The sequence below is a fragment of the Sabethes cyaneus genome, chromosome 3 (genome assembly GCF_943734655.1).
Source record: "Sabethes cyaneus chromosome 3, idSabCyanKW18_F2, whole genome shotgun sequence".
NCBI lineage: Eukaryota > Metazoa > Arthropoda > Insecta > Diptera > Culicidae > Sabethes > Sabethes cyaneus.
The window spans coordinates 204,037,781-204,053,148 of NC_071355.1; the positions used below are offsets into that span (position 1 = coordinate 204,037,781).

The 15,368-nt window shown below is 38.3% G+C and overlaps 1 protein-coding gene across 1 annotated transcript in view; it reads left to right on the plus strand.

Moving 5' to 3' along the window:
* Positions 1-14,494, plus strand: part of LOC128740599 (uncharacterized) — a 153,323-nt gene extending 138,829 nt beyond the window's left edge. The window contains exons 6-8 of the mRNA XM_053836160.1: positions 8,966-9,088; positions 13,879-14,107; positions 14,343-14,494. Coding sequence (XP_053692135.1) covers positions 8,966-9,088; positions 13,879-14,107; positions 14,343-14,494 — 504 coding nt within the window. The remainder of the gene's footprint in view (positions 1-8,965; positions 9,089-13,878; positions 14,108-14,342) is intronic.
* The last annotated feature ends 874 nt before the right edge of the window (positions 14,495-15,368 follow it).

Below are 15,368 nucleotides of genomic sequence, written 5' to 3' on the forward strand. Positions count from 1 at the left end.
TATATGTTGGGTTGGAAATGAACAAAATGTTGGAGGTTCATTCCGGTCGAGCGGCGAGCCGAACATTTTCTTCTGTCAGCTTGGTTCGTGGCACTCACACACCGGCGAGCGTGTTGGACGAGCATGAATTCACCAACATGTTCGGCCAACATGTGCGTACGTGTATGGGGGCCTTTAGAAGTCCACCCGGAAAACCGTTCTTGTCCCCAGCAACATTGTCATTTTTCAGCTCACTAATTACCTTCCTAACCAGCTCTTGTGTTGGCGACACCGCAGCTTGTCCATCGCTCATGATTCTTATCTTATTCCTGCTATTCTCCATGTTCACCATGTCCAGTATTTTTTATTTGTATACCAGAAGGGCATTGCGTTAAAAGACCACTGCGACAATCTTAATGATCGTCTTTTGTGGCAGGCCCTGATTGCTGTCCATGTCCTGTATATACGGACCTGAAAGCAGCGTTTGATCAGGCGGATTACGGCATCCTCCTTGCTAGGCTAGAGAAGCTGGTGCGCGAGTAACAAGCTTACCGTCAGCCTTACAATAACTTACTTACTTACTTTACCTGCCGAAATCCGGGGTGGCTCATGCCGTAACAATAATTCCTCTTCATTGTACTCAGTTCACGGCTACTCGTCACCAATTCGTTGCGCGTTTCGACACACGCAACTCGCCTTCAACCTGGTCAAGCCATCTGTTGGGCCCCTCTATTCCTGATGCCAGTCGGGTTCTTGTCGGGTCCACCGTAGTCTCCCAACTTTTACCAGCGGTACGATGGGAATCTCTCCAAGTAGTTACTGTAACTCGTGGTTCATACACCTCCGCCACTCTCTACTATCCGTTTGTACTCCGTCAGCTTTGAGCGAGATATTATGCACTTTGATCGAAGCGTCTTACGGAGGCAAAAGTAGACTCAATTTCTAGCTTGAATGCGTCGTTAAATCTACTTATTCGTATTATTGTTGGCGGTGACCAGAGTTCCCAAACATACGAATTCATCAGCCACTTCCAGTTCACCGCCGTTAGTGGTCACTATCCGCTTTCTCTGGAGCCTCTTCCTACCAAATATTTGAATAACATACAGGACAGTCCATCCCCTTGCCGCAACCCTCTGCGCGATTAGAAAGGACTCGAGAGTGTCCCCGAGAAGCGCACGTAACACATCATTCGCTCCAGGGTAGCTTTGATCAGCCGCGTCAGTTTGTCCGAAAAACCGTACTCGTGCATCCATAGCTGTTCGCGTTTAACTGTATCGTATGCTGCCCTGAAATCCACGAAAATATGATGTCTGGGCACGTTGTACTCTCGATATTACTAGAGGATTTGTCGGAGAGTAAACATTTGACCCATAGTAGCGTAAGCCCCCATAAAAACGCCTGATACTGCCCTACGAATTCTCCTGCTATTGGGGATAGATGACGTAACAAAATCGGGGAGAGAACCTTGTAGGCGGCGTTGACCAACGTGATACCGCGGTAATTACAGCAATCTAGCCGGTCGCCCTTTTTGTATATGCTTCCATCCACTCTTCTGGTAGGTTCTGCTCCTAGAAATCTTAGAAATTATCCAATGAAGTGCCGTTGCTAGTGGTTCTTGGTCATTTTTGTAGAGCTCTACCGGGAGACGGTTCTTTCCGGCGGCTCTATTATTCTTTAGCTGACGAATTTTTCGCCGGTCACACTAAAAGGCTGTTCACACTAAAAAAATCGGCAAGAAGGTTATAGTGTGGCAAGTTATATGCGATGTCTCGTCCAATAGAGTAATTTAAAGTTTACGAAAGATACGAATTTCTTAGTTCTTTGGAGTACCTAAAATATACTACCTATATTTGGATTGCCCATCAATATAACGTACACACGCTTTGACAGATTAAAAAAATAATAGTGGTTCCACGTTTTGCCTTGTGGAACGCTAGATTGGTTATAGAACTCATTAGAAGAAGTTTAACCTATTTTCACCAATAGTTGACGATTTACCTGTTATAACTTCAAACAACTCGCAAAGCTTTAGTTTGGTTACAAACAAGCTGTGATCGATACCGATTTGAACACTGTTTTATATGTTTCATGCATGCAATGCAATCTTCTTCTTCTTCTTCTATATAATAAAACCAAGTTGGTTCGTTTGTTTGTAAGGGATAAACTCAAGAACGGCAGGACGGAATTGCTTGATTCTTTTTTCAGTTGATGTGTTTTGGTTTGCGTCAGGTTTATACGCAAAAAAAATATTAAAAATCTACGCGAAAAACTGAAAAATAGTAAAAAAAACCGATATTTTACTTTTCCCGCCATTCGTCGCATAGACAATGTTTTAGACTACTATAATTATTATCGGTGCAAATCAACCGGCGTCGCATTCAATATGAAGCGTCGTTGCTGGGCTAACAAACATGTTGATGAGGGTAACTTTGATTGAATGGTCAATAGTGCCTGATTTTCACAGAACATCTGTTCGTTACAACTGTGTTAGAAATACTGAATACTGAAATAAGTCCAAGTAGAACCTAATGGACGAAAAAGTTGTCCGCAGATGATGAGCGAAGACCAGTAGTAGCACGAAACATCCGGACTAACTGGTATTTAAAAATCTTCATACTTATTTCGCCGAAAAACGTCGATTAAATCGAACAAACATTGCGGTGGCGGCGATTATCTGAAATCAACATTGGTTAGAAATGGTAATCTTTCCAGAATCCTAAAACTTATTGCCAAATATTCATTGAAAACATGTGGAAAATTTTGATTTTTCAATTTATAGCACTCAACAGTTAAGCTGGCTGTTAATTTATTTTTTGTAAAAGTAAATTCGATAGCTATAGATAATGCCTAATTCCGTCTGCTGTAGTTGTCCGTTAATATGGTATGCAATATATGTATATATATTGAAACAGAATCTTTATTCTTGCTAATAAACAGTTTTATGGGCTAGCAAATTTAAAAAATAATAAATGTTGTATAATGCGTTGGGGTTCAGTTTGTAAAAGAGCCTAATAGTCTAAAACTAATTCTTTCACATCATTTATCAAATTAATGAAATTAACCAGAACTGGAAACTTTCTACGTTGTATGCGTTTCTAATGCATGTTTACAAATGTTTCAATGACTAAAAATTAGGTATGAAGCTATATGACCGTCAAGTGAAGAATATACTTTATGTATTAAATTTAATTGAAAAGTGTACTTGAAGAATATTAGCTGAAATAAATTAACACTAAAAGTACATATAACCCATTAGACAAAACCGTATTGAAAACAACGTTAATTATTTTTTGTCCTTTTCTCTTCTAATTAGACTTCTAAAAGTGCAAAAAGGCTCATAAAATTATAATTCTGTTTCAAATTGTTTTGAAATACCAAAGTAATAAAGAAGACAAAAAAGGGTTTAAGACAAGGCGTACATTTATTTGCATTTTCGTATGTTTGAGGAGCCCAGCAAGAAATGAAATTAGCAAATAACATTGATTATATTTTGAGGAATAATGAAACCTATCGGATTGGTATAATATACTAACAAAGGTAATTGCTTGAGGACTTTCAGTAGACTATAATTCATTCGGCAAATTCTTACCAATCGATTGATAAGTAAAATTAAAAATCTAATGAATCTAATTGACATTGTCATTTCATACATATGAATATCAAATTTAAATTCAAAAATTACGGTGGCAATCACAACAAAGCTCTGATTTGGATAGAGGAAATCTAAAGTGTCAACAAATTATATGTTTAATAAACCAACAATTTGCGTAAAAAAGAACATACAAAATTTCAAATCAATAATGGGAGAATGCACAAAGGTGAAAGAAAACATTTGAGGGCGTTGAACAGAACAATCATAGATTTCGGCGGCAATGAAAATATAATTGGTGGTGCAATGATTCTGTTCTCAAAAAGTTTTGAATGTATATTGCATATCATTAGACAGTTAACTGCAGTAGACGGAATTAGGCGTTATATAATAACATCGAGTCTACTTTTACAAAAAATAAATTGACACTCAGCACAACTGTTGGGTACTGAGAATTGAAAAATCAACATTTTCCACATGTTTTTAGCGTATATTTGGCAATAAATTTTACGATTTTGATTGCCATTTCTAACTAATGGTTTAGCACAGTTGTAAGAAACAGATGTTCTATGAAAATCCGGTAGTCAATTAACCATTCCCTCAAAAGCTAAACTTCTCAAAAACGCACAAAACTTAACCTACACTTTGAGTACATCCTAAATTTACTATTTACGGCATTTAATTCAATTGGTGGCAGTACGAAGTTTGCCGGGTCAGCTAGTATGATATAAATTCCGTCAGGAGGGGCTATAGCCTTGTCAAATTTGCCCAGTTTGCTTTGATTGAAGTTTTTGGAGCGTCTTAGTAGATTTAATTCAAGTTTGCTTTGACACATGAGTGGTTTTCATTTTGAACTTAATTACAACCAGGCCATTCGATATCAAATGACTTTGGCATGGGTTTATTTTCAGGCTTCTACACACCCTCCCCTTAGTTATGAGAATGGTACTGGCTGGAGGAATGTAATGAAACCTCTTACCCTAGGGCAAATAATGGCCAGTTTTCGCACTTTCTGGCTCTAGGAGCAAGATTGGTATTCAAAAGTAGTAAAAATACGGAGGAAAATGGTAAAACACCGGCACTGAACCACGGATAATAAGCAGTTTGCTTACCCGATTGCGACACTGCAAAGAATTAATAACGGATAGCAGAAAACACCGTGAATATATCACAATAGATCAAAATACTGGTCGCAGTGATAATGGTCATACAGACAATGGTTGTCCAGGGTAGTATTGGCGCAGATTACTTGATATGTAAGTATCACTTTGCTTCGTTCATCAGTTCACTAACTTATGAAAATTCCCAGCGGTAAAAGAGGTAATTCAAATCTCCTTAGTTAAATACTGGAGGTCTCTTCCATGCCTCATGGAAAATCGACTGCAAATTATGGACTGATTACATACAGCCATAGATGCACAGAGCGCAACACTAAAATTCTTAAAATTAATATCTAGGGACTATGCTCAGGGTTGCCACATTCACAGATCATTCTGTGTTTAACAGATATTTGAAATAAATCGCCTGTACAGAATCTGTATGCATAGAATACAGATTTTAGCCAAATTACTCAGATTAAACAGATTTTTGAGCTCTTACATGAGAGTGAAAGAGACGGAAATAATCAGCAAAATGATTCTCTATATCTTTCACTCTCATTGTTTTGCATTGGACAGATTTTTGCACAGATATTTTTCTTCGCCGTACAGATTGTCAGATTTTTCCAACAAAAAATACAAAATTATATGTGGCATTCCTGACTATGCTGAGTGGGGTAAAGAAATTTCAAGTATTTTGAGACCGGTATAACAACATGTGGCCGAGCATTGTCCTGGTGTAAAACTACATATCTAACTGCATAGTTGTCTGCACTTTTGTCAATACTAAAATCTTTCTCACACTGCATTGAAAAGCAGCAGCTTCGTTGTAAACTTAATTAATATAAAAAGAACAACTTTACAAATGATCACAGCGAGAATCCGCACGACACGAATTAATCGCCTTAGGTACTTACAGAACAGAACTGTGAGGGTTTAAAATTCTGGCGACGACAATTGTTTCCAATTTTTTTCGAAAGTTTCACCAAACTTGATACTGAACTTTTATGAAATAAAGACGAACAAAAGGAAGAAAATTCATTGCAGTGACATGCGATCGTATTCAATTACTTGTGCTTATTTAAGCTTCGCCCACTCCACCCTCCGGCCTCCAAGGTAAAAGTTTTCCCTGCTTGGCCGTATGGATATGCCATAAGCACATACACACACACACAGCCACAGACACACGCACACAAAATAAAACTTTTCGTTCATGCTGGAAACTTAACTTTGTAATTACGCTTACGGTTCAATGAATATTGTGAAAAGATGTTCTTCCGGACGATTGCATGGGACTACTAGCGCAATTGTGTAGAAGTAGGTTCCTACTTCTCTGTTACTGGTTTCCTAGTACATATTGTTATAAAAAGAAGCGGTGACACAGTATATGTATACATATTCTTACGAGTGTAAGAGTGTACAGCAGGCAGACGTCTTCCTTAAGTGGGAGCAACACCGGAAGCACTCGAGTATGAAATAAGATTTCACTCAACTTTGGAATGCTGGCCCTGTCGGAGCACGGAATTCGTTCGTCCGGTTCGATTGCTACACAGGAAAACGGATCCCGTGGGTTTACAGATGTAGTTTAAATGTATAGAAACTTTGTCTGTTATAAAGTCCACTTAGGACTGCACCGACAGTTAACGAGTTTGCAATCTGTGACGAAACAGTTTTCTTTTCTATTATTTGCTGAAAAAACACACAACTTAGTCACTGAAAACACCTTGATCCAATGTAACAGGGCTAGTTGAATGGCTTCAAAAAACAAGCATACAACAAACCGGAAAACTATTGCAAATGTCAAACGAAATTTTCCAACGTCGATTCACATCACCCAACCCCCGACGTTTCAGCAGTCTTCCCCATCGCAGTAAACGGCATCATATTTCAAAGCAAAGCGTTCCCCTGGGAGAGAAAGATTTGAGTGCCGTTGGATTCCCGTACCTCTATGATGGAAGTTGTTCGGGAAAGCTCGGGAAACAAATGTTCTGCTGCGTGTTCCACCCCCACACGATAATATCAGCAAACTTTAAAATTCGTCCTAGCTTTAGCAGTTTGTATTCATATTCCTCCAGAACCTAGCAACGACGGCGTCGCGTCGGCCGAGGAACGGCGGAAGCGAAAATAATGATGGCTTTATGCTTATTTTATGTTTTCTGTGTAATTGGGAATTGCAGCGGAGCATCCATTAATGTCGGGCCCCGTCGGCTTGTGTGAGGGAAAATAAAACAAAAGGGTTAAAATGGCTGGCAAATTCAGCGAACGCAACGACCGGTCGGATGGATGGTGGTGGTGGGTGATGGGTGGTGCATCACATGCAGGATGCTGCATGTTGAATGAATGACGCCGTTGATTGGTCTCTGTGGTTTGCTTTGTTGTGGGATGAATTGAAGGCCGTTATTATTTCAGTGTTGGGCTGGCTGTGCTGCTAAAATTTTGTCTACGATCTAGTGCGGGAAATAGCATTTGGCTTTACCCTGCGGAATTTAGTTACGTTATTATAGTATTCGATAAAAGTGGTATAAATTAATCTAGGGCAATTCAATGTAAAAACGCTGATTCGTCATAAGCGGCTTTGGATGAACGATTCGGCAGGAAATTGTTTTCGGTTTTGCGATTTTAATAAAAATTGTTTATGCACATGCTGGCTAAACAAAAATATTGCATTTTTTATTTTACATATGATAAAATTATAACATCGAGAGTTTTGCTTGGAGTAACCAAAACAATTTATACAAACGCATTTATTCTAGCCCAATTTGCTCTTAGTATTTTAACTAATTACCAGTACATAATTAAAAGTTTATTCCATAGGCTTGCGAAAACCATGTTTGGCTTCTCAGTGAAAAGAAAAAAGAGCTCCCGAGTTAAAAAAAAATCACGTCAAATTCTCCCGAAAAAATGGTTTCTTAATGAAGACCTAAAAAGCACATTGTCTTTTTTCCTGAGCGGACAACCAAGACATCAGGAACCCTCAGGTGGTGGTTTCTCATTTCGCTTCCGTTGGCGTTGGTTGGTGGTTGCCTTCAAACGACTTTTCATTTCGTGATAATAACTTTTGAACCAGCCAAACAAAATTCCATTCACTTGGTTGATTATAGCTCGACAGCCTGACCAGTATCTGGAAGATTCGACTTGAAAAGAAAGATCCCCGTTTTTTTACTGCTCTGGTCCTAACCCGTTCTCGATGACCAGTTTCGAATTCAAAGAAAATCGAGAGGAAAACTTTGGCACCGGTCTGTCCTTTTCAACCCTTCTTACGATGACGCACGGTGTGGGTGAGTGAGGAGGTCTGACCACTTCCGAAGATAACAATTTGCATTCGAAACCCAGCTGGAATATTCTTCGAAAGTTAGAACAAAAGTTTCCTAACTTCAAAATAACGAAGATGAAAAGAGATTCCGTGGGGTTGAGTTTGACCGTTACAGCTACCACCACCACCATCCCCTCTCCCGAATGGTTGCTGACCTCAACAAGTGGTGGGGCCAGCATCGTTTTGAAGTCAGCAGGCACGTTGTTGTTTATCGGAAACTTTCCTGATAAGCTGAAGTTTGCTGTTGACCCATCGTTCAAAGTTTCGACGAAAAGAAATAACAGGTAATTGGATATGCGTTAAGGCGGTCACTCGATCTAATCAACCTTTCTGGTGAAAGGCGTTCCTTCCAGAAAATTCGGTTGTTTTAATATTTTGATCAAAACTAACTAAGTGATACTTCGTAATATTTATATTCAATTTTTTTAAATTAGATAATAAATAGATACTATAAGGCAGTTCGAGAGATACAATCAAAAACACATTTAATAAAGCCTAAACCAATCAAAACCGTAAGCCTCACTCTATTTTATGTTGACCAAATCCTTCTGAAAAGAGTGATATGAAAGAAAATGAAAGGCATAACGTATAACTCACGGACGGTTTCGCAATTTGGAAACGAAACAGAAGCAAATGTTCGGACATAGATAAAAACAAATCTGAGCATTTTTACACGCGTATGGTTTTGAACGATTTGAAACAAATTCAAAAATCCTTTTATTCCTCATGAACGATTTGATGGTAATGGAGCAATCATGAGGAAAGTTAGTTTTACCTATGCTATTTATTGCCGTAAACATTACGCTTAACGACACAACCAAAAACATGAATATAATCGCCTTCTCCCGTTCAATGCCAAAAGGTGTGCAATTCATATCTATAGAGCATACTCACAATAGAGCAACTTTTAGCACTTACACACCCACAGACACTCACACGATCCTTGTGTAGTAATACGAGAAACAATAAACCGTAATCTTCTTACAGGCTAATCCTTCGCACATTCGCATTCACAAGCCATACAGAGACCACAAAACCGATCTGGAAACATCTGTCATCGGGCTGCACTTCGTAGTGAGCAGCCACCACTTCCAGAATGGAAAACTGAAGGTAAGGCAAATCAATATTTTCTAGAAATAGTGTATAGGATAGGATTCCATATAAGGCTTGTTCGCGACAAAATCTGGACACCTAAATTTTGTTATAAAAAAAATTTGCTAAAAGTTTAATCCATGAAACAATTTCATATCATTTATGTGTGTATCGTTAATAATTATCAAACAAATTAACATTACTTATTTGATCTGCATGAAAAATTGGCGAACTTTGGGGTTTACCATTGCCATGAGGATCAGTGCAGACTTGTTGGCAACCAATTTAGCTGCGTTTGTCCAAGATTTACGAAATTTATCTATAGTTGTTGCTTCTTGTTTATGCTGGGACAGCTCTCTCTTCACCAAAACCCAATACCGCTCAATGGGGCGTAACTCTGGACAATTAGATGGATTCGCCTCCTTCGGTACAATATGGACTCCATTAGCATCGCATGGAAACTTCGTTAAATATTCGCGATAAAGCTTACGAGCGCGTGTTTTGGCCGTCGTATTTTGCTCATCAGTACAGTTTGGCACAGTACTCACCTTGAAAGACTTCATGTCTTGTCGTTGCTTAAAAGTGTGCACGAATGTTGGCGACATTTTTATTTTACGAGCAATGGTACGTACAGAAAGATCTGGTCTCCTCCGTAATATTTGTTTTACCTTCGTATCCTTGTGGTGGTTCCTCAGATCCGTTTTTGTTCCACTTCCCTTCTTCCTAGCTGTTGTCAAGCGAGTATCGAACGATTTTGAGACACTGTGAACTGTGCTTGGAGGAAATCCAAGCTTTTTGGCAAGTTTTCTTAACGAGAGATCCGAATTTTCATTGCGACCGCACACAATTGCTTTTCGCACCTGCTCTTCTTTCGAGGCCATTTTACGCTGAGCGCTTGTAATATAAACAAGTGTTATATTTTCAGAAAGAACAGACATACGTCTACCACTCTGCAAAATATTTCACTCGTTGTTAATGTATTTCCGAAGCTGTGTGTGTTTGGGGGTGTCCAAATTTTGTCGCGAACAAGCCTTATGTTGTTTTTTGTTAATTTTAGATCAATAACTATTGTTTCGTTAGTATTTTCTACTCTACCAAAAAAAATTCTGCATAAACCAATTCTTTCCAAATTCTCATTACAATCGGTTTCAAAGCAACAGTTTATAAAGGGCCTTCCCAATTGCGATATGCTCAAAAGAAGTTTAACGTGCACTCTTGTGTGTGCTTACCTGTAAATAGGTTACACCTAGCTGACACTTGCTTAAAATTGATCAGAATGCCTTTAAAGTATACAAACCCAAATTCTGTGTAATTTTTCAATCAGAAAATAGAAGAAATCCAAAAGTACGTTGTCAAATAACTTAATAATAATGTGTGAATAATAATTGGAATGATCGAAATTATAAGTGAGATTATCTAACATAGGGTGTCGTGTACTGATAGTTTAATTACTAAAACACTTGGGCGCAAACCGAGAGGATGTGGGTTAGAGTCCCACTCAGTAATTGAACTACGCAATATATTTTTGGCACCACATCGAAGATTCGCATTATCATCCAGTCTATCATTCTTCCTCACCAAACGCACCTCAACCTGTAATAAAAAATGGCAGTGAATAATCCAATTATTAATAGTAAGTAGCCAACATTTGTCAAAATTTTGACCCAAAATCTGAGCTTGTACACTTTTAGTGTATTTTAAGAGATTTTAACCAAGTTTTAGCTAAATCTAACCAGTTTACTGGTAAAAACAAATTAGAATGTAAGGCAACGAATACCGATATAATTCGTCCTTTCTATGCTAAGCAGTTTTCTTTGTACGTAGGGTTTATTTCTAATTCCCGACGTGGTAAGTAAAGCCATTCTAATTTTCATCATTTGTTGGATAAATTTAATGAATACTCCAAAAGTTCTTGTGCTGATTTGACTAAAACTCACTTACCTTCCGATCCGTAAATTTTGAAAAGCGATTATTAAAGCATATTATTGAAATTACGCAACTGACGTTATTTCTTAAAATCGTTTTACCTTCCTAAAATCCGTCCATCAAAATTTTTCATCGTCCGAACTAAAATCATAACCATGTAACCATGTTTACGAAGCCAAAGCGCATGTATTTGTGTAAGACGGCATGACAAATGTTATTGTGCAAAATTTTTGCAGGTCAGGCAAGTTTTCCTGGCTGTAGAAGAACAACAATGCCTTGCTTGAGTTATTTTCATTTATGAATGACGGAAATTAAAACGAAAAGTTGACATTTTCTTTTCGTCGCACGAAAAACGTTGGAAATTTGGCTGGTAGAACTTCTTTAATGATAAAAAGCATTTAAATAGGGTATTATCGTTATCTTCGGGCCACTGTTATGGTCGGGTCATCACGATTTTACAATTTTAGTAACTCATGGTATCTATGATACAACCATTGTAAAACTTCTTACTGTGATGGCTAACTTTTCACAATATTGTGAGTTTCAATCGTGTATTCAAAACACCCGTACTGAATTCAGTGACTAAATCTTGCAAAAGAAGTTTTCCAGGCGCAATGAAGTTTTCTTCAAGAAATGATTCATGAAATACAACTATCGAGATAATTTTTGAAAATATATGAAGTGTGTTGTGCTGCATACGGAGATTATAGAAAAATCCCCTCCAATAAGGTGTTTGGGAAGGCTAAGGTGAAATACTAGAAAAGCGGTATTTGTAAAGGGCGGGCCATTTGAGTAGTCATGGTTAGACCACCATAATTCTAAGCGCAGAAGGGCAATCATCGCTAGAGAATGTCAGTCACGTAAAACGTGATGAAATAAAGCAAAATTAATACGATAAAAACCTAGATTTTTGTTGTTTTTTTTTCATTGTAGTTGTACACTTCGGAAAAGGCGATTGTAGCAGCATTGATTTTACAAGATCGCCAAAATTTCACAAAAATGCAATTAAAAAAGGGTGTTTGTACCTATACCAGACGTTGTTCACGGAATTCATTCTTTTCATGTCTCTATATAGAATTTCTATACGTACGTCTTAGATTTTCTTCGGTGGCCCAACCTGTACAACATGGCCCGACTATGACAACATTTTTTGTCTTCATGTAAATGCCTATAGCTTTTTTATTTTTTTCAAGCAATCAGTTCAGTTCATTTTCCAGAAAGATACCTTATTCTTAGACCTTTGCAACGATGGATTTAGATTTCCAAAATTCCTTTTGAAACGAAAGTTATGGGCGAGTTTCAAAGCGTGGCCCAACCATGACGACACTCCCTTAGATCTCAGCTTACTTTGATTCAAGGATGGTTCGATCACTTTGAGTCAATTTTGATTCATTTGACAGTACCGTCTTAGCCGAGCAAAATTTGACAATGTGATTTATGGGACATTTGTAGAGCTAGTTATTATCTACAATTTTGCTGAATAAAGTTTTGATGTATTTTTGTAGTTACGGCGCTACAATACTAGTAACTCTTAAGTGACTAAATGAACGTTCATTAATAACTTGTTCTATAAATGTCTCATATATCACTTTGTCAAATTTTGCTCGGCTAAGACGGTACTCTCAAATGAATCACAATTGAGTCAAAGTGATCGAACCATCCCTGCTTTGATTGATCGCGTATGATAGACAGCAAACTGAAATATTAGGGAATAACTAGTTTTGTGAATTGTGAATCATAAAAATGCAGATATTTTTGATATTAATTTGTGTTGAATAGGACGAGAGTAGGCAATTACGACGAAGCAGCAACATACCCTAGTTTATTAAATCGGTGACAGTAATTTAGAATGAGTAAACTGTCAAACTGCAAAAAAATCGCGAGACAAGAAAGTTAAAGGTAATGGCTAAAACGTGCAAGAAAGAAAAGGTGACTGCTGATTTCTTCTAGTTGTTGCTGAGGAAAATAATTACGTTTAATTTAATTAACTTAAATTTAAGAATCCAGAGCCGATTTTTTAAACATTTTAGAACTAACAATTTTTAGGATATGTGCAGGCGAAGCTAGGACTATTTTAGAACTTATGTGGGCACATAAAATTTGATTGAATTGGTCGGTGTTAAATCAGACCGGATCAAGTCGCAAAATTTAAGAAAAAGAGTTAATGACAGCAAACGATCTAGGAGTTTCTAAGCTACATTTTACTGTAATTATACCGCATAAATATTGCAAGCAACCAGAGATTTCAAACGATTGATAGCTATAAACCCTATAAACCAGCAAACTTGGAACGCGTTTTTCTCGAAATTAGAATTTTGTCACTTGGTAGGAGATTATAAATACCACAAAATTCTTGTAACTACATGATAAAAAACAAACCAAATTCAAATCGATAAAAGTTGCAACTTGATAAACAATGGTACTCCAATGTGAAAAGTAGCCTGTTGGCAACTAACCATATCGACAATGTTCACTGAAAACAAGCTATGTATATTCAGTTAGCTGAATTTAGCCGTAGAGACATCATTAAAAACCAATTACCATAAATCAAAATTGTGGCATTCGTGGCATAATAAATAGAGCGGAACTTTAGTAAATAACAATGACTCATTACGTGATCCCAATTACTGCAGTTGCCGGAACATAACCTGCCAAATTTATTCCAGCTGCTCTCGGGATTAATCACAAAACCATTCATAAAGCGTAACTTTATCGACATTATCGTGAACTCGACATATTTCACATGTTTTTCGTAATTAACAAGTATTCCGCGTCATTTCTCACTTCCCGCTGTGCTATACATGTGTAAAATGGCGATCTGATAATACAGTAAATTATTGGCTCATTTTTTTTTTTCCTGATCTCCTCTACACCCATTACAGATTCGTTGCTCCGCCCGAATCCACGAGATTTACATGCAATCTACGGAGAAATCCATCGACGAGGAACGGCCCCGAATCATCTCGGCAGCGTCCTCTTCGTCATCGTCATCGTCCACGTCCGGCAACAGCAACAGCAACAGCATCAACCTGATACAAAACATCCCGTACGATCAGTTCTCGCAGCTGGATAATGAGCTGGACCGGAAGGACTACATGACACATTTACAAGGTAAGCGCCTAGGGTAGATAAAAATTGCAATACCATCGATTTCCACCACCCACTGACTGGTGAAACTCGCAACGAAAAAGTTGAGCTAACCTGAAAGCACGCGTTCAGCCCACAGCCGTTTGGCTCGGCCGCAATAATCCCGTCGGATTCGAGTCAATTAATCACTTCGGTTTTTGTCTTTCACGGTCACTCTTTCTGATTCGTTTGTTGTTGTTTTTCTTTTCTCTCCCCACAGGCGACATGTCATCATCGTCGGCCAGTGCGTCCAGGCTGACACGTTCAGCGCCATCGATCAGCTCAACCTGCTGGCGATTCCTGGCGGAGGCAACCGGGCTGCTAATAGTTTTTCACCATTTGCTCAAATTTGACACCATTTCCATAACATGATTCCGTGATGTGCATTAGTGATTCGAACTTTTCGGTTCTATTCTTTTCAGTTTTTTTTTGGTTGCTTTTTGTTCGCCTTTATTCTGCTGTGTTTCTCACGGATTTTCATCGCGGCGTGAAAGTGCAGGTCGTATCGCTTCGCGATAAGATGAAACGGGTCTTCTCCGCCTCCGTGCCGCGTGCCGGTTTCTCACGCGAGAACCGGCAGACACCGGCAGCATAAAAATCAAGCTCAGCTGGAATGGAAAGCTGGCTAGTGTCTGACTGACGTGAAACGATCCGAAGGAACCGGCTGGCGTGGCGCTGGTGCTGCGATGGGAAAATCGTGATGAAGGTGTTAATGGTAGCGATGACGCTGATTAATGGAATGTCGAGTGAAAGCGTGGAAAATGTGTGAAAATTTGGCGAGTGTACTAGACTTAAGCTCGGTAGAGAAAAAAGAGAAAAAAATGTAATTGAAAAACTGTAGGGCAGATAGATAAAAAATAATATAAAATGTAAACTTTTCTGAATGTACTGGCTAGTAAAAGATCATTTAACTTTAAATGATTACATTCTAATCAATCTCGCAAGCGTCGAAACATGCAACCGTGATGTGAATGACTTATTTTACCGATGTAGGGTTAATTTGCTGACAAAATAATATAGTTAAAAGAACGAATACAAAACGGAGCTAAATGGTTTTTGGTTTGAGCCCAATTCACCGTTGGTTTTTTATTGACTATAAGCAAATTAAACTATACTCCACAGCTGTGATTCATCGAAAGCTTTTCGAAATAATTATCAGGAATTATTTTCTATGATTTATTCAATATAAACGAGTACTGGACTTCATCACGAACGCTTCATCTCACTCAGGTAATGCTGCACTCCA